The following is a 27,020-nucleotide window of genomic DNA, read 5'->3' as shown; positions in this document are numbered from 1 at the left end:
GCAGGCATTTGCTGGGAACAGAAGAAACTTGAAGCATAAAGGTATGATGAGCCAGAAGGGGAAGGGATCTAGGGTGGAGGGTCCTCAAAGGCTACGTTAGGGTGTCTACTGGGTCTTTTTAGGCAGGAAGGAGACATGGTCCCATTTGCAGTTTAGTGTTGTGCATGCTTTTCTTCCCCCATGAGAACGAGAGACCTCAGAGAACAGGACTCTCTTCCTTTCTGGTGTCTTCTAACTGCCCCAGCACACACCGGTGCTCAGCTCAGTCCAGGCGACCGAGCTGGCTCGGCCTGCTGGGCTGGCATTTGGACTCAACTGCCCTGGCCAAAGGAGTGGTCAGCCAAGTGGCCCCAACCAAATGTTCTCTGGATCCCTTGTTTGGACTCTCTTTTGATGTAGAAACATGGCACTGGGCCAGAGTAACAACCAACCATGCCCAGACGTGAAAACTTTTCCAACTCTTGGCTCCTTCTCAGGGTTTAAGAAAGGGCAACAAGAAGGCTGGAGATGCGACTCCATGGAAAAGAGTTGGCCGAGCACTCTTGATGACCTGGGATTGATGGGCAGCACTACCACCAAAGTGTATGTGTGTGTTTCTGTCTGTCTCTCTGCATCTGTCTGTATCTGTGTGTGTGTGTATGTGTGTCTGTGTGTGTGTGTGTGTGTGTGTGTGTGTGTGTGTGTGTGTGTGTGTGTGTGTGTGTGTGTGTACAGGGCAGATATGAATAATTTTAAATCAAGGCTAAAAGTCTGGGATTCTTCCTGGCTCCTTTACACCCACATCCATGTATAAACATCCAGCCTCAAAGAGGTAGACTAAAGGTGATATTGGAAAAAGAACAAAATTGCATTTTGAGATGGCGAAAACCTGTCCCCACACACCACTCAGGAGAGATTACTGCTTGGCTTTTAGGTCATTGACAGAGGATGGGACAAGCCTCAGAAGGACCAGTGATGTCTCTGACAAAGCACAGGAGAAACATGGGGCTCCCCTCCCTCAGACCCAGTGAACTAGTGAAACCTCCTCTCAACAGAGGCATAGCTGTCTTGTGAAGTGCGCTATTGGCAGTCACATAGTTAGTTGAACCGGAGGTAGTGAACAATTGGGATAATGTCAGTGTCTTTGTAACAACTGTGTTTATTTGCAGCATTTCAAAATGAAATGGGCTTGCCTCGTTTCCAAGCTCAATGATGAGCATCTCTTTGCCAAATGGGTTTCCATTGTTTTCTTTGTATTTTGCTCAAGAATACCCCTGATGTCAATTCACAGTCTTGCAACACATTTCCCTTTACCCCTCAAAATCATTATAGACAGTGGTTTCCCCTTCAACCAGCTGCTATCTGATAAGCTTCGAGAATCATCTGTGTTAATTCTTCCAAAATCTGTGTGACTTAATTATATCGAAATACTATTATAGTCCACAACGGGAGAGGGCCAGGTGTCAGGTCTTAGGAAATTCCTCAAAGATTAAGTAGTGATAGTCATGGGGTTGAACTCGAGAGCCCAGATCTATTTGTTTGTCTGTCTGTTTCTGAGACAGTCTTGCTATGTAGCCCAGGCTAGCCTCAAACCCATGACCCTTCATATATTCCACAATGCCCGGTGAGAGCCTAAAGAAAACCATCTGCATACTTAAGGAGCCACTTCATTTGATTCCTTGCAGCCACACAGATGGTCCAGATACATAATGTCCTGGTTACTATGGTGTCGCAGTTCATTTGATGTATATGGCATAACCTCTGGGGCCCATAAACTAAGGGGTTTGATGGGTCCCAGAGGTTGTGGTCGTATACACCAAATGAAGTACCCCAGGAAGGCTGGAGGAGAAACTTGTAACAACCCATCACGGGTGTGCAATCCAGGGTAGGAAGGAGAGAGAGCAAGGGAGGCAGGATAAGAAGGAGGACAACTTCGGGATGATGCTGAGCCAGCCGCAGTCCTGCCAGGGAACACAGCCAGCTGTTCAGTTGCACAAGACATATTAGACTAAGCCATATGGAGCCGCAGATGAAGAAAGAGAGATAAATCATCCGCAAAGCTTCCTGGACCCTATCATTGATCAAAGTCCATCCCCTGGAGAGTTAGCTCTCCGACACCTTTAAGTATATTCCTCAACCCCATATTGACAGCTGGAGGGGAAGCAGCTGCTGCTCCTCGTGGTGTGAGGTTGGTTAGACAAAGGTTCTGAGATTCCAGCCCACCCGGGTTAGACACCTTTGCTTCAATACCTCTCCCACGGTGGGGACCATGGCAGCCATGCTCAGTGTTAGCTGTCCACTTGAGGGAGGGCGGGACAGATGGAGGCATCTGGAGACGGAACAATGGTGGCAACTTCTGCTCTCTCCACTTAGCAGCAGGAAGAGAGAGTAGACCTGGCCTTGCCCAAACAATCTGCTATGGCCTAGCTCATATTCTCTTCTGAGTTTGTGTGGCTTGAATATGGATTGTCCCCACCGAAACTCACCATGAAGTTCACTGCCTCGGTGTGCAAGTGTCCAGAAATGGTAAGACCTTTACAGGCTGATCAGGAAGTCTCTACCCTCAGAGATGCTCCTGAGTTCCTATGAGCGGCTTCCTATGAAAGCAAGTTAGCATTCTCTAGTTGCCTTTCCTGACACGTGGCTTTGCAAAGAAACTGAGAAGGTACTGGTGCCATGTTCTTGGGCTTCCAGAACCAGGAGCCAAGAGCAGCTTCTTCCATTATGAATTCCTTAGACTTAAGGTTCTCTGACAGGAAATGGACGGACACAGATGCAGCTCCTGCCCTATGATATTTACATCTCATTTAAGGACAAAATTACCATCAATCCAAGAGTGAAAGAAAGCCTAATCTTTGATGTGGTCAATGCCAACTTCCTAAAAAAGATGGAAAAGATTAGTAAGCTAGGCTGGAGTTGTCCTCCTGCAGCTGTCCAGGGGCCATGATTGACATCCACTCTCTTCCCCTTACCCCCTCTCCCCTTCTAGGCTTCCATCTGCGATTCTTAACCTGAGGGTGTCTGGGTTTTGCAGTTGCCTGTAATGAAGATCTCAGGCTGCCAGAGCCATAACATAAAATCACAGGTTGCATAGCTTGAACAACAGGGGCTGATTTTCTTACAGTTCCAAAGGCTGGATGTTCCAGACCAAAATTCAGCAGGGTCAGTCTCTGGGGAGGCCAACAGCTTCTACCACTTTGTCCCAACCATGACTTTTCCTCTAGGGTGATGGACAGACAGCACTATCTAGCTATGGCTTTTCTTACTTTTGAAAAATAAGGTGGGATTGCCCCCACCCTCAACCATAGCCTTAGTTAAGCTTGATTACTCCTGAGTGCGCTGTCTCCAAATAGAGACACACTGAGAGTTAGAGCCTCAATGTGTGCATTCGGGGAGACCAAATTCAGTTCATAACACCAGGCATATTCTTCCCTGCCCTCACTGTGTGATAGTAACCCTAGCTGCCATCCCCTCCAGAAGTCCCTCTTACTCCTGGTCCATTGGCCAGGTCACAATCAGTGTCTAGTTTCATGGGACCCCTGCATTGATGGATGTTTCACACCCTGGGATCCAGGACCATTAATTCTTAGAAGCCCAAGATTGCCGGGACAAGAGGCATAGCTTCTGCAGGTTTCTCCTCAGCAACCGGACTCAGGCCAAGCTGCCTCCTTCGCTTGGTTCCTAGACGTGTGCATTTTAGTTATTGGAAACATAACTAATGGCTCTTACTACATCCCAGGGAATAGCTCTCTAGTCCAGGAGAGCTCATTTCTAAGCTGGGTGACACAGTTCCTTCCTCTGTGGATCATTCCATTGCCCATGGAAGTACAGCGGAATTAATGGGAGAAGCCCTGCCATCCCGCCCAACCGATTGCTGACAGCCACATTGGCAATGGATGACCTCAAGTGAGAGATGGCCCTGCCTTCATGCTCTCCACGCATCTATCTATTCATCATCTACAGGCTCCCTACACCACTTGATTTTAGTTGTGTTATTTTCACATGCTTAAACTATTGTCCCAGCCATTTATCTCCCTCATGGGAAGCAGCTCAAGTCTACACCTCAAGCCGCCTCTCCTGTATTTCATCCCTACCCATGAACAGAGATAGATGCAACAATAGCCTATTCCCAGCTAGCATCAGTATGTTATATCAGTCTGTATGTGGTTGAAGTTCTGGTCCCTTTTTCCTGCTATTGGACTTTCAGGTGAAGCTCCTGCTTGAGGCCAGAGATGCAAATTGAGGAAGAGCTTCAATAGATATTTCCAACCTGAGAATCTGGGCCAACTGTCTAGTAGTAGACTGTTGTTTCTGGAGTCACTCAAGACTGACCTTAAGTCACCCATTGTTGGGTTGCTATTATTTGGTCATGAGGATGCTCGGCTGCATGGCTCTTCCTTTTCCTTTCAGTGTATGCGTAGGTGTGTTTATGTATGTCTGAATGAACATGCGTGTGGGTGTATATGTACATATGTGCACACACATGGGGATCTAACTCAGGTTCTCATGCTACAAGGCCAGTACTTTATTGACTGAACCATGTTCCCAGCCCCTTATACATATATGTATATACATAATAAACATGTGTGTTACATACACTCAGTCTTCAACACTCATGTAAAATCCAGGTGTGGTGGTGCACACTTATAAACCCAGCATTGGGGAAGCTGAGACAGGACACTCCCTGGGCTCTGTGGCTCACCAGCCAGTTTAGCTGAATCAGTGAGCCCCAGGCCCAAGAGAGAGGAGGGAGGAGAGAGAGAGAGAGAGAGAGAGAGAGAGAGAGAGAGAGAGAGAGAGAGAGAGAGAGAGATTGTCTCAAAAATCCAAGTTGAAGGCTTCTGAGGAACACCACAAACATGCACTCACCAACACATGCACATCTTATGTACACTCCCACACACATACATGAACACACACATACACAAAGGTTTATATACCAATCAACACATTTTGTCTCACCCCTAGTTATATGGTGATCTACTGGTCATTGATAAGGATCTCATAGCTCAACCTCATAGCCCTGTCCGACTTGATGCCAATTGTGAAAATTATGCCTATGTTGTGTCTCGTGACTTGGTATGTCCCTGGCCTTTGCCATCACACTGGCCTCCACTCATGCGAGCGAATTTATTTCTCTCTCCCATCATCGAAGCCAGCTTCCAGCTTTCAGAGGACAGCCATTGTCGAACTTCCCAAAGGAGGGGATGTTGCCTTCCCAGACCTTTTCCTTATGCCTCAGAGGAGGAGATGTTTACCAAAGGCTAAGGCTATGAGAACAACAATCATCTTGCAAGGTTCCCGCTGCAATGAGGTCACTGTCGTACCCAGGGCAAATGACACTGTTCTATTTTAACAAAGGTTAAAAAAAATCAACCTGCCTTTCAGAAACATTAGGGGGCTTTGGCCATCAAACATATCCAGGCTTATCTATTCAAATGTCTCTGCACCAGATCAGAAGGCCCAGCCTTTTCCCTATAGCAGCCCTGATTTAGATTAAGACACCTGCGTGGCTATGCGTTTGGTCCCCTGCCTGTCAGCTCCCCTTCTAACTAGATCCTGGGCTTAGCTTTCAGTCTGTCATGTGAGTGTTCCTCAAGCTTTTACAAAGCATGGCTTAAGTGGGCAACCAGTTTTATAAGCTTATTGTTTTATTCTTACAATGTAAAATGATGCCAGAAAAAGTCACCTGACCAATGCCACATCCTCGCAACAGCTATTGCTCTCACTCTGAGCTGCTGGATCCCATAGAGCTTTGCTTTCCAGCGATTTCTCATTCCCATGAGCTGTGGATGAAGCTTTGGGAACTGCTATGCTGGTGCTGGAAAGGTCCCTTTGCAGTTAAGAGTGTTTTTTTATTCTTCCAGAAGACCTTAGTTCAGTTTTCAGCATCCATGTCAGGTGGCTTACAATTGCTTCTAACTCCAGCTCCAGGGAATCTGATGCAGTCTTCTGAAAGTTCCTGTCCTCCTGGGCATGCATCCACACCCCTCCACGTACATACAATTAAATATTTAAAAAATCAATCTAGCCGGGGTGACAACCAAGATCAGCCATCCCTGTAAGCAAGCACCACCTTCCGCTGTCTCCTAAGGATCAGGGACAACCTCCATACACTACAAAAGTGCTACCAAGTAGACTTTCTAGAAGGGATGTCGGACTTGGCTCTCCCATCGATTTGTTTCAGTGAGCAAAGCCATGCCTGGGGGGTCTACGAGGTAGACTAGATGGAAATGCATAGAAGACAGGTAAAGCACACTCTGGGTGTTTTGTGAGAGTTTCTCTGGAAACAGTTGACAAATCAGAGAACTGAGCCAGGAAGCCACATCCTAAATGTGAGAAGCCCATCTGATGGGCTGTGAGCTGGTTCCAGAGAAAAAGCCAAGGGGGTTGCTTAGATAAGATGGCACAAGCCACCCCTCTTGATGGGTTATTGTTTGTTTAGGGGGCTGTTACCATCCTCTGCAGACATCAGGCCTGGATTCTCTTTGACTCTTTGACTTTGGATTTGCATCAGTGATGCGCCAAGCTTCCAAGCCGGCTGCCTTCATCTGGGGCTGTGGTGTTGTTCTCTTGTTCTGAGGTTCCCAGCTTCTCGCACTTGGTAATTTATTTCCTGGTTTCTTAAGCCTGCAGCCAGACCCTGTGGGACTATGCTGCCTCTGACTGTGTACACCCATCCAGTAAATAAGCTCTTATTAGTCTGTTCTGTTCATTCCACTCCTCTGGAGAAACCTGGCAGATACTCTTTAGTGAGGACCAAAGCCCCAGAGCAGCAGGAATAAGGGAAAAGGGAAAGAGAAGCAAATACAAGGTCGGGTGTTGTCAAACTACCGCAGCTTCAGATGTTGCTGATGCTCTGTCACACCTCTGGGTGAGCTTCTGAGAGGCCACATGGAGCCAGCAGACTCCACAGTCAGGTCTCCCTTCATCCTTCATCTCTCCTCTTTCACCGGCCCATGTTTTTCCAAGGTGGGGTGGTAAAGGTCTCTTGGTGAAGTTGCTTGATGATTCTTGTAACTAGCTACCATAAGTCACAGGAGTCCAGAAAGGCTGACCTCCCTGGGTCCTTCGATGTCATGAAAGATGGTCTTCATTCTAAGAGAGGTTGTAACATTCCCCAGTGTCACATGAGCTAGGAAGCTGGGGACCAGGTGATTCTCCAGAGGTACATAGGTTAAATCCAGAATTGGAAAACCAAATACCAACATACAAACCCACCCAGGCTTACCTCCAACTTGCTATGTAGCTAAGGATGACCTTGAACTTCTCATCTTCCTGGCTCCACCTCTACCTCCTGAGTACTATGACTGTATGCGGTTTATGCTGTACCTAGGAACCGATCCAGGGCTTTGTGCATGGTAGGCAAGCACTCCAACAACTGAGCTACATACACCCCAGCCCGGAATGTCTTAACCCTGTAATCAGAAGTTAATATTTGTGTATCTTAGGGCAAGAGCTATGTGATTCTGGCTAGGAACATCTCTGGGCTGTTGTGAAATATTAGTTTAAGATGTGTTACATTCATTTATGCTGTAATGGTGCAAAGATGTGTTGCATTCTAGAGCTGAACAGCCAATAGCGAGGCAGGGGAAAGGCTAGGCTAGGCTGCCAGGCAGAGAGAATAAATAGGAGGAGAAATCTTGGGAAGAGAAAAATCGAAGAGCAAGGAGCAAGAAAAAGAGGAGAGGAGGATGACTGGGGCCAGCCACTCAGCCATCTGGCCATCCACAGAGTAAGAGGGAAAGAAAGGTATATAGAATAAAGAAAGGTAAAAGCTCAGAGGCCAAACCTAGTTAAAGAGAAATGGGATAATTTAAGTTAGAAAAGCTGGCTAGAAGCATGCCAAGCTAAGGCCAGGCACTCATAAGTAAGAATAAGTCTCTGTGTATTTATTTGGGAGCTGGGTGGCAGGCCCCCAAAAAGTTAAAACAAAACAAAAACACTATACTGGACTTTCCAAACAGAACAATAGCCTTAGCCTCCCAGGACTATGAGAACTGAACTTAAAATGTGGCATAAGTAGTATTTTCAAGTAGCAAAGGGCTCCAGGTATCCGATGCTGTTGACTTAGCTAAAGACTGGAGTCCTGTACTGGGCAAAATATTCCAACTGGCTTAAGCTACATTTTCAAAGACATGAAAACATCCAGCATCATTTAATCCCAGCTGATGGACAGGCCTTAGTTCGACGCTTCGCTCCCCCTTCCATACTGTCCTGGGAAGCTCCTTTCTCCCATCCCTTCTCCCTGACTGTAAAAGTACGTGATTTGTTACATTTGTTACTGTTGTATTGTGCCTGGCACCTACTGCACGCTTGTGGCTACTGTACTGAACAAATGACTGAATTCACGAAGGGGCAAATGTCTCTATGCTTTTGCCTAAGGGATTAACAAAATTATTGACCTGTTCTCTAGGTCACTCTATCCTGGCAGTCAGTCTTTGCGCCAGCTTCCGTTCCTCTACTCTTCATAAGTGCAGGCCCCTCTTAGTGATAGTGGAATATCCAAGTACTGGCAATGATGGTGTTATTGGTTCCCTTACCCGACCCTGGCTTCTTGGAAGGGTCAAGACTTCACTCACATCTGCTGTATAGAACTAGGCATACGTAAGGCACACAAGTACTCCAGCCAGGCATGCACTAAGAAGGAAAGGCCTTGCTACATGCTCTGGATAAAGGAAGTTGCTGGAAAATTGGTCCAAAACCTAGTTTGCAGAGTGGTTTATACTTAGGTGTGGGTTTACCTGGAGTGACAAGGGGAACTAAGTAACGTTTTTTTTTAAACCAGTGAGCTGTGGTACTACCCTTCACTTTAAGCCATGGTTCTCTCGCCCAACCCCCAAACAGGATTGCCCAGCTCTTGGGGACTTTGACTGGAATTGTCACACTCCCATCTCCACAGGCCATCGGAGTGCTTATAAAGCGCTATCACCAGATGAGCAGGGCGCCTCTGTGGCGCCCGCGAAGGTTTCTGTGAGGCAGGCGCTTGTTTGAACGAGAAGCAACCAGCTCCTTCCTTCCTGAAGAACCGACTTGTTGATAATCTTGCTTCAAACATTTTGCGGATGGTAGAGGAAAAGTCCTGGAGAAAAGATTCTCCTTGAGGTGTCGCGACTCCCCCCAAGACTCAGTGGAGTAATGAAAGAGAGTCCTAAGGTCATGACTGCCAATTGGAGGGAGGTCAGATACACTGCACTGGAGGGCTAGCCTGTACAGTCCCAGCCCAGCACCTGCAGAGTCTGCAGGGAAAGGCGTCCTCCGGGAGGATGGCGCACAGACAGGGGCCCCACTAGTCAGATCTCACTATCACCTTCCAGGAGCCTGGGGGTGAACTTGAGGGAAGGGCAAGCCAGGAGCAGGAGCCACTGTCACTGGGAGTCCTCAGCCTCTAGGGTGAATATATAAATTATTAAGCGCCCAATACACAATAGCCTCGCTAGATGGAGACGAGGAATCACTGCAGCGGCGCTGGCGGCCGCGGCGGCGGGGAGCGCGGGCGGGAGCGCAGCCCGGGAGGGAGGCGGGCGAGGCTCTGGCTCCGCTCACGTCTGTTTTCCTTTTTCGTGCATTATTTATTTCGCCTCCGCCCGCGGCCCTGCTGCCGGAGCGGGCGCTCCCGGCCGGCGCCTCTCGCCCGCTGTCTCCCGAGGGCCCAGGCACCCAGAGCCCCGGGCAACCGCGCGGCGCCACCGGGAAGGGCGGGGACCCGGGCGGCGCAGGGACCCGCGGCAGGGCTGGAGGAGGGCTCCGGCGGTCGGCTCCCCAAGGATCCGAGGACACTTTCCCCGCCCTCTGCCTGGGCAGTCAACCCGGGCCCCGGGCTCGGGGTGGCCGCCTTTCCCGGCCCGCGCCCGGCCAAGCGCAGCCCGGAGCCCCGTGCGAGCGCGCCGCACCCCGGGTCCCCAGATCAGCTGCCCTAGAGGCCCAAGCGGCGCGCAAACTTTTGCTTCAGCGCCCCGCGCTCTTCCTCTGCGTGTGAAGCCCCCGAGCGCCCGCGCAGCCGCCAGGGTGAGCTTGGAGGCCCCGCCTAGAGGGCGGGGGACTGGGGAGGCGGCTGGCTTTAAATGGGGGCCGTCCTGCCGTTGAGAAACAGAGCTGCTGTGAGGGGAACCCTGACCTCCCTTCCCAGTATAGACGATCGGTGGGGGTCGCCGCCAGACAAGGTGGCGTGAGGCATCGGAGGGGTGCGGGCGGGCATGAAAGCGTTCGGGAAAACCTACGCCTACCCGGGAGCAGGAGCTGGGGCTTGGGCGGCCAATGGGGGCGCGCACGGGGGTGCCTAAGTGGCAGTGTGCGCAGTGTAGTCCCTGGGGCAGAGAGATTGCACGCCAAGAGTGATTTGGTGGTACTGTGCATGCAGAGTCAAGGAGTGTGCGGGCGGGAGTCGGTGGCAGTGCATGGGGGGTCACAGTGCGTGTGCGCGCGCAGAGTGGTTTTCGCTGGGTTTGAAGCTTACTCCTCGTCAGAGTTGTGCATGGCAGTTTCTGGGGCTGTATGAGGTTCAGTAAGTGTGTTGGAATGTTTCTGGAGGCGTGCATGGGATCAAGGTGTGCACGCAGTATTCTGAGGGGGAGGACGGTTGCTCCAGGATAGGGTGTGAGTTCGGGGATGCACTGAGAGTGAGCAAGTGTGCACGCTGGAACGAAGATGAAGGCTTGCTTTGCGCAGGTGCCCCAAAGTGCGGGGCAAGTGAGTTCTCACCGCGCTGGTACCTGAATTGATGCTACTGTGCCGGCGCAGTGTCCATCTGACTCAAGCCTTGCTCCCTTGGACAGTTCAGCCCACCAGTGGGCGCCGCGGGTCGAGATGCTACTCCGGGACCTGGTGCTGCGCCGTGGCTGCTGCTGGCCCTCACTACTACTGCACTGTGCGCTTCACCCACTCTGGGGCTTCGTTCAGGTGAGAGGCGGGTGGAGGCCTCCTGGGTAGGGGTGGGGTCACTTCAGAGCGCTCCCTATAGCCACCCACTGACTGGTCCTGGGGACAGTTGGGAAGAAAAAAAAAGCTGGTCAACTACAGCATGCTCTGACCCCCAAAAGATAAACTTCATAAGGAGCTTCAATTGTGGCCTGAGGCCTGCAGGACCGAACTTGGCACAGAAAGGTGCTGAGACCTCATAGTCATCTCTGCTGCAGCCTTTGGGAAAAGAAACGAACTTAAAAAGAGAAAGGATCCCACTATGGTCCTTTGTTTCCTAACAGATTCCACCCCTAAACTTCAAATTAGTCTTCCTTACTGTCTTCCACCTGGGGTGGGGGCTGTCTCTTGTAAGTGGTGGCTGGGGAGGTGGATGAATTATTGCCACCTGGGCCACCATTCACACAGAACATCTGTCAAGACCACCAGAGGACAAATCCCTCACCTTTGGTCCCCCAGTCTCCAGGGCAGAGACTAAGCAAGAGCCCACCAACTGCAGTTACTCCTCAAGGCAGAGAGAGGCTTGGATGGGATGTTCTCTAGTCCCGCCCAGAATCCCCATGGCCAGCTGTCCTCACCAGCCAAGCAACTGGCCAGCATACTGAAGCTCTCTGATCCCAGCTTTCTCCTTTCTTACTGCTATGGGGTCAGTACTTGTTTACTTGGTACTTCACCTGGACCACAGGAAACGTGGTTAGAAGCTGTCCCTGCTGTTACTGGGATGTAAGGCGCTACCTATCCTACCATCCACTGGGCAGATACCCCCATCTCCACCACTCTCTAGAGGCACCCCACCCCCAGCACAGTCCAATGCTTCTGCTTCCCCTGCTCTGGCCTGCCTCTGGCTTATAACTGCTTTGTCTGTGTCCTCAGGATTCAAAGTTGTCACTTCTCAACACTTGGGCCATTGAGACTAGGTCCCTTGGTTCAATTGCTAGCTGGGCTACATGGCAGAGCTTACCTGTCTGTGCCTTCACATGCTTCCATTCTGTCTTCCCAAAGATCTTTCAGTTAGGACCGAGAGAGCACTGATAATATTGCCTTGAGACTAGAGTGCTGGCTGCCCTGCACTTTAGAGAGACCCCAAAGAGAAGAGCCACTGCCCTACCCTTCAAAGGACTAATAAACCCAAACCAACCCGTTCTGTGTGTCTCTACAGCCAGGCAGCTTTGACAAAAGCAATTGTGTGAGTGTGTTTCAGATTCTCAAACTCAATACAAATCAAGTCTCATGAAAATCAATTAGAAAAGAATCCTCCAGTTAAATAGAATGGGCAAGATCTTGGCTTGAAGCTCTGGAAAATTAATCTACAAATGATAGAGGCAGAGAGAGCAGAGGAAAGGAAGGGGGCTTGGGAATGAGTGGGTCTTGTTTTTAAGCAGGAGAGCTGGATTCGGGAAGGAACACAGGAGGGAGGAAGAAGCAATGCAAGCCCATAAGGCCATGTGTTCCTCTCTAAGTGGAGAGGATAAATCGGTCAGGTCGCAGGAGTTCCCTCCACGCAGAGAAAGAGCTCATGGCCATCACTGCCTCCATGAGCATTCTTCCTAAGAATCCTCCAGAGGGTTGAAGGATAGGCATGATACAACTGTCTTGTGATTAATGGGCCAGTTAATGAGACAAGAAACCTGGGTCCCTCGTGTGGCAGGTTCCTCCCCTGAAATTGGCAGAAGCCTCTGGCTATGGCAAGACAAGACACCGAGTTGCTCAAGTCCAATGACATTTTAATTGTCAAAGGCTGGTGGGGACATTCCTTAACCTCCACCCTTTAATGTGTCTGGAATGGAGCTTTTGTGATTTAGGGTTCTCTAAGTTCACTTTAGTTGTGGTTGCGTTTTTTTTTTTTTTGTTTTTTGTTTTGTTTTCTTGTAAGGGAAGAGGATGACAGGCTGGAAGATTTATTAGGTGTGACAGGAGTGTGTCTCATCAAGTTACTGTGGTGCTGGCCTATCTCCTTAAAAGATGCCAGAAGCCATCATCCTTGTGGGCGCTCGTCTAAAGCGAGTGCCAGAGAGACAGGCTTGCATCTTGGCCTTATGTGTCCCTGTGTGCTGGCACCAAGTGAAGCTCTCCCAGACGTGGTGGGGCTGAGTCCTACACTCAGCTCCCTCAGCTGGCATTTTCCAGCAGCAGCATTGACCGGGCACCTCCTGGATGACAAGTTGTGTAGCGAGTGCAAGTGGCTTAGTGGTCCCTGGCAGGCTGTGCTGGCGAGGTCCTTAAACAAGTCATTGCAGGCAAAAGCTCTCAGGAGGAACAAACGACTCAGACCTGGGAAAAGAGTCTAAGCAAACTCCCACTGAGGTGTCACCATCGAGATGTGAGAGAGGCCAGTTCACACGAGATGGTGAAGCATCTTGACAGAGGGGACGGGCTGAAGCCAAGGGCAAGGATGAGGCAAGACCTGGGGAGAAAAGGAGCAGGCAAGCCCCCGACTGTCTTAAAGTTGAGATTTGATCCTGGGACTCACTCCTGGGGACAATGGAGAGTTCAAAGTCAGACATGACACTGCCCCGGATTGTCACTTTAGACATCTCAACCTGGATTGGCAGGGAGGATGGATTCTGATTCCAGGGCACAAGACAGGGAGCCAAGAGCGGATAGGTGCAAAGCCCGTTTCTGCTTTTAGCATAAGTATATTCTGTACAATCCTGGGGGTATTTGTCAGCTACGGTGTGTTTATCCATCATTCAAATTCAACAAGGCAGTTTCCCTAGCAATGCTAGGTAAGAGGCAGGTGCTACTCAGCAGATACATGGATACCTGGTGTAGGACAGTAACAGAGGGAATCGAGAGATGTAGGTAAGTTCTGGACATGTTTAGGAGGCAACATCCACACTGGATGTGAGAGCCACACAAATTGGCCTTGAATCTAACTTGAATTCTCAGGATATGGACAAAATGCAGCCAAATTCTCAGCCAGGCTATCCCATGATGACCTCTAGCCCTGTTCCCAATGAAGTCCCTGCTTGCCTCTGTCCACATTTATGTCTCTCTGCTTCCTGATGTGGACACAGTGTGACCAGCTGCATCAGCCTCCTGCTGCTGGGTATTTCTTGCCATGATGGGCTGGCTGTCCCTGGAGCTGTGAGTAAAACTAAACTCTCCACAGCAAATGAGAAAAGCGTCAGATGGGCACCGGGCCCTGACAGGGTTGGATAGGATGCTGAGCCCATTATTTAGGCTGATCCCTTGTCTCACCTATTGTATGGCTAATATGCTTCCCATATCTGTAGTCCTCATGAAGACAGCATGTCGCTAACAGGGCTTAGCATGTCACTTGCTCAGGATGAATACAACACATACCACAGACACTTGGGTGTCTGTCCCAAGACACCCGTAGTTTTGCCTGAAGAGACAGGCAGTATAAAATAGCAGGGGCACTTGCCCCAAAGAGGAATATTTGCAAGGTGAAGAGAAAGCAGGGAACAGGGAGGCCCAAGTCAGGCTGCAAACACAGCTTGTCCGAGACGACTGTGTAAGAAAGAGCTTTGAAAGATGAAGAGAAGCCTTCAGGTGGGCAAAGGGTTCAATGGAGGGAGGACTTAGCAGTTATTGGCGCACACAGAACCAACCTAAAGGAAACTCCAGTGGGGCCCCAGATAGAGCTCACCCGTTGGCAAGGACAGTCAGCTCAGACTTGGCCCTTCTGTGAGGACAGGTTTTTGAGCTGTTGTTCACTTGGGTCTCTGGAGCCTTCACATGAGAGCCCAGGATCCATTGATTTTTAAAATGCGAGCTCCTTCATTTCTTCCTCCTTCAGTCTTGAAAGTTGGTCTCAATTTCCTTGCCTGTCATTTCATCCTATTAAACACCCTCGTGGATCTGCACCCTTGTAACCTCTCACAAAAAAATAGGTCATCGTGTAAGGCTAGGTCAAACCAATGTGCTCTTCCTGAATGCTCCTGCGTTGAGTGTGCCTTGGAGACTGGAAAAGTAATTGCTCTGTCTGGGCATGGCCTGGAGTTCACATGCTCAAGCTCTGAGTCTTAGATGGAGATGATATAGAGCAGGGAGAGGGGTCAGGCCTGATTGGGGGAGGGACTCAGACACATGGCAGAGAGTTTGCTTTTCTTACCTCCAACCCGACAACTGAGTCATGTCCGTGCAAGAATGAAAGACCCTCATTCTCTGAGGATGCACCCTTCCCTGGGAGACAGGGCTGCTTTCCAGAGTCAGAGACATAGTCAGTGGCCCTTTAAAATTCCAAGAGGCGGTCTGTAAAAGCCTGTTGGCCTCTAAGGTGTTAAGTTGGGGCTTTAATTGGTCCAACCTCTCACTGCCACCCTGACTCCCACTTTGCAGCTGCTGTGCCACCAACTGCACAGGGAGCACCCAGCCCTGTGCCCCCTCTCACACAACTGAGGGACTCGAGGGGACCCACCTGCAATGATGCACTGGAGGAAGTTACAGGGACATTGCTCTTCTGTGTTTCTATTTGCTTACACGAAGCCAGAATAATTAACTGTGCTTCTCACCGAGGCAAGGGACTGCCCCTGACTCCTTTCTTCTTGTCTTGGATTCCTGACTTCACAATCCTCTGCATGTGGAGGAACATGGGCAACTGTCTAACCCGTGGTCCTCAGGCTATCTCTCTCTGTGTTTGACTGGGAGACTAAAGCGAAACACCCCAGGCCCAGATCCCCTGCAAAAGGCTCAGTTCACTGGTCATAGGTAAGGCTAAGGCTGGAATGTGCCGGAGCTGCCTGAGCGGTTCCAGAACACAGGTAGAGTGAGGAACCACTGTTGATCACAACCTTCTGTAGCTGACATCAAGAGACAGAGACCCATCTTGGGAAGACCCCAGGTCCAAACCTATGAGGCACAGGTTCTAGTCCATTCTTTGATGTTTGTTTATTCAAAGGCTAGCTCTCTGGGAGTGCTGGGCCCTTCCCTGGGGTGCTGGTTCTAATAGTGAGAGGGAAACCGAGGCATAGCCCTGTCCTGGCATAGCTTACAATCTCACAGTGAAGACAGGTTGGAACGAAGTAGCGAAAATGAGACCTGCTACCAGGGAACCTCTGAGAAGGAGAGGTTCAGCCTGGCCAAGGAAGTGACAGCAGGGCTGAATGGTGACAAAATGGATCAGGTGGGAGAACTGGAGAACATTCCAGCCACCAGAACAGCATATACAATGGCCAGGGATGACAGGAGGGTGAGAGAGGAAGAGACGGATGCGTAGAGGCGTGCCAAGGGCTTCTTATGCCGTGACTTGTGGGCCATGTGGTCCTCTGAGTGGTAAGGAAGGACTTGGGGGCCACTGGGAGATTGGATGATTTGACCACGAACTACTCAAACGCTACCCAGAGAACATCAGGAGGTTACCCTGTCCCTTGGTCATATGAGATGCAGAACAACGCCCAGCCAGATAGCTTCCCTCGCCAAGATGGGTGGGACCCTGCCCCCGACAGACACAGAAAGGCTGGATGAGCTGTGACTAGAAAGGTGAGGGCCTATAACCTGTGCTGTCTAGCTGCCACTCTTTGGGTATAACCCCTCTGAGGCCTAGCTATTCTGCCTGCATTGGTCTTCATGAAGAATTCCAAGTTGTGACCTGGAAGGGACCTGGGGCAGATTCAGTTCAGCTTTTAGCTGCCTCGTGGCCTCCTATGTCTCCTGGCTGTGTCCATATCTGCAGGTGACGTATGCTGAGCCCCAGAAGTCTTGTTCTAAGGTGACTGACAGCTGCCAACACATCTGCCAGTGCCGGCCCCCACCCCCTCTACCCCCTCCGCCTCCACCTCCACCGCCTCCCAGACTACTCTCCGCCCCAGGTAAGTGAAGGCTCGTTCATTGGTTTTATTCGGGGGTTGGGGGTTCCTCTCTATGTTTTCTTGTGCCCGGGAAGAGCTGATGAACAAGATGAGACGGAGGACAGCTCTGTCCTCTTTGTAATTTTCCACTGGCCGAGCGGGAGGGAAGCCAAGACCCAACTTTCCCCTGCAGTCTGCAGAACGCTATTCCCCCAGAATGCTCCTGTGAGATGGAGAAGGATGCTTCTCCATCGGTTAATCGGATAAAAGTCAATCTCCATTTGATAAGTGATCCAGCCCGGAATGTTCCGAAGGCCAGATCTTTAAAGGGGGCAGCTGCTGGGTACGATCTTAAATACCCCACCCACACAGTTTTAATGTTCAATTCTGATGCCTGTTTAAGGAGGCAGCTAGGCTAGCACCAAAGGCAAAGATCTGGGAAGCAAGATGCACTCTTGCTTTTTGGCCATTTGTACCCCACCTGCTGAAGCCTCTTGGGCTTGTCTCCTCCCTGGGTGGCTGCATCTCTGAACAATGCAATTGCCCAGTCACGCAAACAAAGGAGTGTTTCTTTAGCCAGAAATGGCCTCAGCTCCGACTTCTGTACAGTCAAGTTTCCTGTTTCAAGTGGTGATTCCTGGGGTCTCTAGAGGAGATTCTGAGCTGTAGATGAGTCCCTCTAGGTTTGCCCTGTAGCATGCCTACGATCATGTCATGTGTCCACTGAATTAAGTGTGGGTGTGTTTTAAATAACCGTGATGAGGCTCTATCCCTGCCAGGCTGTGTGTCCAGCCTCTTGGTACCTAGCTGACAATATAGTGTTCAGGGCCATTGTTGCAGTTTGTGTGGATTCTTTCCTTTTTATAGGTACCCCGAGACCCTCTCCTTCTAAGAGTGCAACCCCAAATAACCTATTCCCATCTCTCTAGCTTACTTTACATCTATGAGTCAGAGCCTTTGGGGCAGGGCTTAGCATCGTCTGAGGTCTCTAGGCTGAAGGTTTGAGTGAGAACCTAATCCCATCAGGCCCTCTGCTCAGACCTCTTTCTGTCCCTTACTTGCTTATCCTGAGAGAACCCATCTGCCTGTGCTAAGGGCTGGCCTGTGGCACATGTCCCTGGAGATGTCACCTTCCTTTCTTGAGACATCCTCTCTGCCCAGTCTTGGCCCCCATGCTCAAGTGCTGGGATCTAATAGCTCCACACATTCAGCCAGGGTCCCTGCAACTCCGTGTATTGCTACACACCTGCACTGGACACAGTGGGACTGTCTTGTCCTCTTGTGACCACCCAGCTCCACAGAGGGGATTGTATCAGCAACTCACAGGGTGACCTGTGAGAATATGCAAATTGTTTGCCAGGGACACTAGAAGTTCCCAAGTGGTTAGGCAAGATTCCACCCCTAAAATTCAAATTAGCCTTCCTACTCTCCTCCACCTGGGGTGGGGGCTGTTTCTTGTAAGTAGTGGCTGGGGAGGTGGATGAATTATCGCCCCGTGACTCACCATTCATGCAGAACCTGGTCTGTGAGAGAAGGGGGCCTCTCCTGGGTTGATGTGGAGGTTGTGTGAAGACACCCAGCAGAAGTACAGCATGGACAAAGGCTGGGAGGTAGGACTGTGTGAGACCTGTTTGGGGTATCACAGTCCTCCAGTGGGGTTGTCTTAATCCATTTCCTGTTGCTCTAAGGCAGTGCCCGAGACTGGGTAGTTTATAAAGGGAAAAGCTCTGTGTTGGCTGGAATACCTAAGACTGGGAGCAGCATCTGGTAAGAGCCTCTTGCTGTTTCATGCCATGGTAGACCAAAGGGCAGGCAGGCACGTGCAGATGTGAGAGGAACAAAGCTAGCCAGAACCAGCTGCTCTGGAGGCTTATCCATCCCCAAGAGAATCCATCTAGTGTCATGCGAAAGACATTAATCCCTCTTTAAGGTGTCACCTCCACATGTCACTGTGTTGGCAGCCAACCAAGTCTTAATATGAGTCTTGCTGGGGCAGATGACAGCCAAATCACAGCAGGGTTGAAAAGGAGCATCATGGGACAGATCTTCTGGGCCTGGGTGAGCAAGCCACATCCCATCCCGTGGATCATAGCTCACCAGTTTCCCTGTATCCGAGTATCACCTCATCTGCCTGCAATTTTCCGTGTATATTCACCCCTGTGGCCATAGAATGCTTGGTAGAAGCCAGAAACCGGAAACCAGGACCACTCGCTTAGATAGAAAGTGCCAGTAGAAACAAATCCAATGAAAACAAGCCAGTGCTTTATGATGTTAATCAGAAGGCTTGTAAGAGAATCAAAAGGAGCATGTTATGTTGATGGTGGTGCCACTGCTGGTACAGATCTTGTGTTAGCTCTCTGTCACTGTAACAAAATACCTGAGATAATCACCTTACTAACCAGAAAGGATCGTTTTGACTCAGTTTCAGAGGGTTCAGTGTATGGTTGCTTGACCCTTGGCTTCAGATATGTGTGTTGGCCCACAGTCTGTCACGGTGGGAGTGAGTGATAGAGGAGGCCTGTTCATATTCTGGCAGCCAAGAAGCAAGGGAAGTATGGAAGGCCTGGGATCACAGTATCCCCTTCAAGGTCACAGCCCTAATGACCTAACTTATTCCTACTAGGCCCCACCTTTTAAGTGCCCCATCCCTTCCCAGTTGTACCACAGACTGGGTATCAAGCCTTCAACACATGGCCCTTGGAGGGCATTCAGGATCCAACTGTAAGTGCTCCCGTGTGTTTGAACACTGTGTGCTGTCTGAAGTCTACAGTACCGCAGGGACACTGGCCCACCTTTGGGACACTGTCTGGACAGCAATGAGCCAACAGAGATGGTAGGCAGGTAAATGGCATACCATCGCACCCGCTGCTCAGAGACGTCAGCAGTGTCAACTGCTACAGTGGGTGTTGGGCTTGGTCTGTCACACAAGAATGTGGGGGCATCTTGAGATTATTTGATGTCCAGAGCTCTGGGACACATGAAGCCAGGCTGGGTGCTGCAGAAAAGGAGGATGAGGGCAGAGAGGGTGCCATGTGGTAGAGGGGACAAAGCCGAGCAGTAGGCAGGAAGATGTTTCTGGATGAGACGAGAGTAGTCTGGTTGAAACAATGGCAGGATGCTTAGTTATAAGCAGCAGAAACGATGCTTCTGTCTGTAACGGATTCTGATTGTAATTGTCTCCCATCACCCTCTCTGGTTCCACCCAGCTCTCACTGACCCCCTTCTACTGCTGGCGAGTCGTGTCCCTCCTTTCTCATCTTTTATTTTTATTTGTTGGTGCCCCGGTGAGCTACATTATGGTTACTTCTAGAAGCACGGGTGAGATGTTATTTTTCAGGAACATAGGCAACTTGCCAGTGGCCACACCACTGAAGAAAACGTCTCTTTCTCCCCCTCCACAAATATTAACTGCCCATAGATCCTCGGGGAAGAGTGGGACTTTGTGAGCCCCTCCTTGATGAAATATTGACCAACCCAGTCTTGTGCAGATAATCACAGATGCTGGGAGTTCAAGAGTGCCATAGCCATGTCGTGTCCAGAAGACAGCATTCCACAGCACTGCACTCCTTCCTCTGGCATTTACGTTCTTTCCACCCCACATGAGCCTTGGAGGAAGGGATAAAAATGGTTCATTGAGGGCCAAGCATTCAACGCTTATTCTCATTGCAATAATTGTTACCTATGGCAACAGAAAGCTTCTCCCAGGGGCATTTACATAAATATTTAGAAGGCACTTGTGCTGGGACATAATATCCATTTAGCAAAATGATAGCTGTAGGTTCCTCACGAATGGTCTACGACACAGGCTTTTGACCAGGTACTGACATGGTGCCAAACACTGTGTCCTTCTGGTGGAGCAGTCCTCATTTTCAAGCAGAAAGTGGTTGATCACCCTATAACAATCATGCCACTATCACACCAGTAGGCACATCTTGCCTTGCTAGGTCAGTAGTGGAGCATGCAGGGTCCACAGCAGAGAATGAGTCTGATGACAGTCCTCCCACAGCAAAGTCACAGATTGTATTCTGGTGTTGTCATACATATGTGTTTTTGCACTTTGTCCTTATTATCTCCCTCCCCACTGCCTTCTCTCTTCCTTTTCTTTCTAGAAATACTTCTGGGAGTGACTCGTGCAATGCAAAAGTTAGAGAGAAAGACGATAGCCTTTTAGGTCATGAATCATAATGTTGCAGTGTTAGATTTGCTCTATTCATGGATGATCTTGGAGTCTCTCTCTCTCTCTCTCTCTCTCTCTCTCTCTCTCTCTCTCTCTCTCTCTCTCTCTCTCTCTCTCCTGTCTTTTGGTCTTGGTCTCTCTCAATCCCTCTACTGTCCCTATGGCTCTAAACTACAGGATCCCCTCAACACTGCAGGTTCTTCATTTAGAAAATAGGCTATAGATCACCCATGTCCCTGCCAACACACACACACACACACACACACACACACACACACACACACACACACACACACACACACACGACCTGAGAACTCTCAAAGGAAAGAAATACTTCTGAATCCTAGCCAGGCGGTGGTGGCTGCTGCTCATCCCGTGGAAATCATTTGTGAAAGAAGCCGCCTGAGGATACCAGCTAGACTCAGAGGCTGAAGGGATGCTGCTGTGGAAAGAACATCCAATCCCCAAAGGGGATTCCCTGGTCATTCAAGTCAAGAACACTTTCTTCAGGCTTCAGCCCTGACCAGTGCCTGGAAAGTTCCTGGCTTACAGCTGCTAGTTGACAAGCTCTCTAAAGGAGATTCTGCCTTAGAGATGGGTTGGTCTAGCTTGTGAAATGTCTGTGATGGTGTCTCCATTTCTACCAGATGGGCAGGGAGGGAGATAGGACTTGAGGAGGAAGTTGGGAAGGCATGGGGCTGAGGGAGGCTGACAGGACAGGGAGCAGCTGTCACAGAGGTACAAGGGCTGGGGAACATGTGCCTGGAGTAGACAGTGCAGGGAGAGACAGCCCTTGGTGCAGACCCAGCGGAGGTAATGATCAGAAGCGTTTGAGGGGATCCGTGGGTGGCCTCCATGAGACTGACCAGACCTCCCTCATCACTCAGACAGCACTCGGCCACTTCCTGGCTGATCAGGGTGATCAGCTTATCCCAGTTTCCCCAGGACTCGCCTGGGCCCCCCAAGTCCTGCTGGGGAAGCTGCTCAGCTGTGGGTCCCTGGCAGAGGCAAGGTGATTTTAAAAGTTGTTTCCTGTTAGGTTCATTTGGGGGGTGTTTATTGCATACAGGGCTGGGGGCAGACCTGCCCTGTATTCTGTGGGGCCCAGCTCTGTGCCACTGTCCCGACACCCCTCATCCTTGCTGCCACTAGGAAGGTGTCTAGAAAGAGGTGTTGTGATACAGAAGGTTCATGTGTGGGAGAGTGAGTGTGTGCGTGAGCAAGTGGATGGATGAGTGAATGAGTTAATGTGTGGAGACAGTACATAGTAGTCCAGGCTAGCCTCAAATTTGAGATCTTCCACCTCAACCTTCCGTGTGCTGGGATTATAGACATGCACCACCATGCCTGGCATGCCATGGAAGATTCTTGAGCAGAATGTTTATTTGAGGCCAACTTTGTCCTCCATGCTCTGCCCATAACCCTCACACATAGGGCCTAGGGCACCTGCCTGGGGGCTTCACTCTTTGTGCGTGTTAGTGAGTTTGTGAGCTGTGACCACAGGGGGAGCCCAAGGCAGGGTCCTCAGAACCCCAGGAAAGCTGTCTTAAGAAGATGCTGGACCTGCTCCCCAGCAACCCTCCCTCAGTAGGTCAGCATGGGGCCTAACAACCTGAATTCATCACTCACTTTCAAATGAGGATGATTCTTAGTCTCAGGGGCACTTTAAGAAGCAGAGCCCCAAAGAATGCCACTCAAAGGGCCTTGGAGCCAGCCAGACCCTTTCCCTCAGCTCTGGGACATCAGGCCAGCTGCAGTTTCTCAGGCCTCTGTTTTCTCCCCTGGGAAGGGCCTACTGTGAAGACTGGAGATTCTGCAGGCCACCCTGGGCAAACCCCATGCCATCCCAAAGGTGGTGTCACAAAGCTGGGACTCAGAGCCTGGCTTTCCTGCCCTCTAGACTTTTGTTCATTAGACACATGAATGACTCGGGCTCCTGAGCTGCTGTGAACCAGGACAAGCAGCTGTCCCTGTCACATGTGGGTATCACATGGTCTCTATGCTTCATGGAGAGCCTGGAACCCAGTTACCACTCAGCAAGTCGCAGCTGATAAATGTGAAGGCTGGGCTGGCGCAATGGTCAAGGCGCTTGCTGCCAAGCCTGCCAAGCTGAGTTCGATCCCCAGGAGCCACAAGGCAGAAAGAGAAAATGCCTCCTGCAAGATATCCTCTGAGCTCTACACATGCAAAATCTCTCTCTCTCTCTCTCTCTCTCTCTCTCTCTCTCTCTCTCTCTCTCTCTCTCACACACACACACACACACACACACACACACACACACACACGTAATAAAACTTTTATTAAGGTTGAACTGGGATCACGCTTGCAATTCCAGCCTCTGGGAGGCACAGGCAGGAATATCAGAAGTTCAAGATCATCCTTGACTATAGAGTGAGTTCAAGGCCAGCCTGGGCTACATGAGAACCTGGGATTACTTAGGCTAACAGCTGTACTAATCTCTTAGGCCACTAACCATCAAACTAGCAGCGGTCTAGATAAGAGTCTGGAACCTGGCTGAGAATAAACTTGAGATGTAGTGGGCTCTTAACATTTCACAAATGTTAAGATTCCACAAATCTTCAGCACAAAGAAAAAAAAGGACTCTGAGGCTTCCATTCACAGTCCTTTCCAGCCTATGATCCTCAGAGTCAAGTAGGGGACCCCACCTTCTGTGACAGTATTTCTAGAAGGTGTTGGGGGACAATACCCAGGCAAAGCCCATGGCAGCCACCAGAACTGAGGGCCTGAGTTTGCTTTGAAAATGCCAGCTGTGGCCTATTGTCCCTGCCTGTGACTCAGATCACCCGGGTCATGGGAAGAAGAACTGTGTACCAGCCCTCAAGGAAAAGCGTGCACACCCCCTCCCTCTATGAGATGGGCTTCAAGGCGGCCAGGCCAGAAATAGCTATGGCAGAGCAGAGGCGTGAGCTGGCGTGTCCGCAGGGCCCAAGGACTTCAAAGCACAGGGGTAGATTTTATTTCTGCATTTATTTTATTTTTACAAAAATCATAAGAGAGGTTAAATGACTCCCCAAAGGCCACACAGCAGTGGCAGAGCTGGGAATGGGGTCGCTTGGGTCCCTTATGTGCCAAGAGCCACATATTAACAGAAAGATTCCAGTTAAGCTATGGAAGTTCTAGAATATTTTATTTTTTGAGGCAGGGTCTCACAATGTAGGCAAGGTTGGCCTAGAATTGTAGATCCTCCTTCCTCCAGTCTTCCAAGTATTTACACGCATGTGCAACCATGCTCAGCTAGAATTCTAGCCCCCCCCCCCTCCATTTTGAACAGAAGAAATAAACCGATATTTAGTCCCCTAGTCCTGCAGGCAGGAGCTCTGTGGGCCCTCAGACTCTCCTTTATAATAGGTGACATTATCCTTACTTTCTCCGAAAGATCAGAGCCTTAGAAGGGGTGAGTTGCTTGTTCCAGGCTGCCCTGCTGGAAGGGCCAGCCTGCCTCTGAGGGGTTCACATTCATTCATGCAAATCTCACCTCACCCCAGCCCTATTCTGGTTTCATATGGCTACAGAACAAGCTACCTCAGTTATGACCCACAAATTAGTTGCTACCTCCCTTCCCAGATTACAGGGTCCACTGATCCCTCCGGGATGTTCTCCCCGTGCACTTTTTATGAAGTTGTAGTTGACTGCCTGGGGCTGGGTCATTCCAAAGACTTGCTCTCTCAGGTCTGGCAGTTGGTAGTGGCTTGGGTCACTTGTTAGCTGGGTCCTCGGCTGGGCCATCCTCTAGAGCATCTGCACATGATGTCACCATGTGGTCCAGGCTTCCTCACAACCTGGAGGCCAAGTTGCAAGGTGGCAAGGCAGGCAGAAGGTGCATCCCTTTTGATGGTGTGGCTGAGAAAGACATACAACACTGTGCCTATTGTGTCCCGTTTCATAGAATCAAGTGGCCAGAGCTGGCTCATTAAGGAGTTGGGGTTAGACCTTACCTCATAATGAAGAGGGTCAGAAAATTCACTTCCTTTTTTTCTTTGTGTGTGTGTTTGTGTGTGTGTGTGTGTGTGTGTGTGTGTGTGTGTGTGTGTGCATGTGTGTCTTTTGCTTTTACAATGTTAGAGATGGAGCCTAGGGCCTTGCACATGCCAGGCAAATGACCTCACCCAGCTACATCCCAAGCCCTTTTTTTTTGTTTGTTTGTTTGTTTTATTTTGGTTTTGTTTTGCTTTGTTTGCTTGCTTGTTTTTTTTTTTTTTTAAGATAGGCTCAGACTGGTCTTGAACTCTCCCTGTAGCCCAGGCTAGCCTTGAACCATAGCTTTTCTGCCTCATCCCTCCTAGTGCTGTCATTATACCACGGTTATGCTGGGGAGCCATGCTGTTCTTTAGCAACATGCACATACCAGCACATGCTCTGTGGTTTTCCATTTTCCTTTATAGCAATCATCCCAGCTTTTAAATATGTAATTGGTTGACTAGTGCTTGAGTACTTGCCTAGATAGGCACAATTGCTGAGTATTGTGCTAGGTCCTTAGAGACAACTCCAGCTCTTTAGCCCCTGGTCCTCAGTAGTTTATTTCCCAGATATATTTGGGGTATCTTCTGTGCATCAGGCATAGGCTGGCTTCTGAGAATGTAGTGCCCAGGACAGAAGGGTCCCCAGAGTCATAGCACTTATGGTTTACTTTATATATGCATGAGGAGCTGTGATGGATAGTAAGAGACATACATAGTGCAGGAGAAGGGAAGATACTGTGTACTGTGCTCTGAAGGGGTGCCAGGATGACCACTGACGCTAGTGGACCTGAGATCACATGTAAGCTGAGAGCCCACTAAAGTAGGGAGCTGAGAGAATGGGAGGAAAAGCCTTCTCATCAGAGGGAACAGCCTGTGCAAGGTCCTCATGTGGGGCAGGGCTGTGAAAAAAGCCATTGTGGCTGCTGACTGCAGACTGTGGAAACAGGAGGGGCCTTAGAGGCATGGGGGTAGGACAGCACTACAGGGAGGCTGTACGGGGAAGCCGTATGGGCTGCACAGGTCATCAGAGGCCAGGAAGAGAGTTTGGATTTTTACCTACGTACAGTGGGGAACCTCTAGATGGTAAGGCCTCACACTTGCTTTTCAGAGACTGGTCCTGTGGAAGGGAGTAAGGCAGAAGGAAAGGGTAGAGGTTTGGGCCCAGTGACAAGGCTGGTACTGTGGTCCAGCCAAAGATGGCGGTGATGGTGGCTGGACTAGACGAGGGGCAGGTGAGAGTGCTGAGCTAACTTAGTCTGATTTGAGACCATTCTAGAAGATCCAGGGCTGCTGGGCCTGAGGAGGAGAGAGGGATGCAGGGATGCTGCTGGGCTCTGAGGAGGAGAGAGGGATGCAGGGATGCTGCTGGACCTGAGGAGGAGAGAGGGATGCAGGGATGCTGCTGGGCTCTGAGGAGGAGAGAGGGATGCAGGGATGCTGCTGGGCTCTGAGGAGGAGAGAGGGATGCAGGGATGCTGCTGGGCTCTGAGGAGGAGAGAGGGATGCAGGGATGCTGCTGGGCTCTGAGGAGGAGAGAGGGATGCAGGGATGCTGCTAGGCTCTGAGGAAGAGAGAGGGATGCAGGGATGCTGCTGGGCTCTGAGGAGGAGAGAGGGATGCAGGGATGCTTCTGGGCTCTGAGGAGGAGAGAGGGATGCAGGGATGCTGCTGGACCTGAGGAGGAGAGAGGGATGCAGGGATGCTGCTGGGCTCTGAGGAGGAGAGAGGGATGCAGGGATGCTGCTGGGCTCTGAGGAGGAGAAAGGGATGCAGGGATGCTGCTCGGCTCTGAGGAGTCACTGAGTGGAGGATACCACTCACTGCACCCTCTCCTGGTTTGCAATTTCGCAGTAGGATGGTGATGAAGATCAAGAGGGGCCAAGGAGTGGTGCCTCATTATTTTTCTTCCCTGCTTCCATCTTAAGCATTGAATTCCTCAACACTAATCCAGATTTAGTGCCATGGAACCTCTAAAAGCGAAAGGTTCCCATCACACATAAACTAGAATTCTCCTGGGTCATGATGAGTGTGAAGGGGGCATGGTCTGCTTGCCCTCAGTGTCACAGCAGGTAAAGCCAGTCCCCATCACCTTGGCTTCCCTGAGGGCTGCCAGGCTCCCAGTAAAGGTCCACAGATGCCACTGATCCTGCTCTCGGCTGGAGGTGGTATTAGCACCAGATGTAGTGAGGGTATCAGACACACGGGGACTTCGAA

At 50.2% G+C, this 27,020-nt stretch overlaps 1 protein-coding gene across 4 annotated transcripts in view; it reads left to right on the top strand.

Moving 5' to 3' along the window:
- The window catches only part of Prima1 (proline rich membrane anchor 1), a 74,368-nt gene that overhangs the window by 11,198 nt on the left and 36,150 nt on the right, over window positions 1-27,020 (top strand). The window contains exons 1-3 of one of the 4 annotated variants that reach the window (XM_076551296.1): window positions 9,505-9,987; window positions 10,755-10,878; window positions 16,535-16,670. In XM_076551296.1, the coding sequence (XP_076407411.1) occupies window positions 10,786-10,878; window positions 16,535-16,670 (229 nt within the window). In that variant the 5' untranslated portion in view covers window positions 9,505-9,987; window positions 10,755-10,785. Of the gene's footprint in view, window positions 1-9,504; window positions 9,988-10,023; window positions 10,143-10,754; window positions 10,879-16,534; window positions 16,671-27,020 lie in introns of those variants that run through there. The other 3 variants (XM_006990905.4, XM_076551295.1, XM_076551294.1) reach the window with 3 other exon arrangements.

The sequence above is a fragment of the Peromyscus maniculatus genome, chromosome 14, assembly GCF_049852395.1.
Source record: "Peromyscus maniculatus bairdii isolate BWxNUB_F1_BW_parent chromosome 14, HU_Pman_BW_mat_3.1, whole genome shotgun sequence".
Classification (NCBI taxonomy): Eukaryota; Metazoa; Chordata; class Mammalia; order Rodentia; family Cricetidae; genus Peromyscus; species Peromyscus maniculatus.
This window is presented reverse-complemented; position numbering and strand designations above follow the sequence as displayed.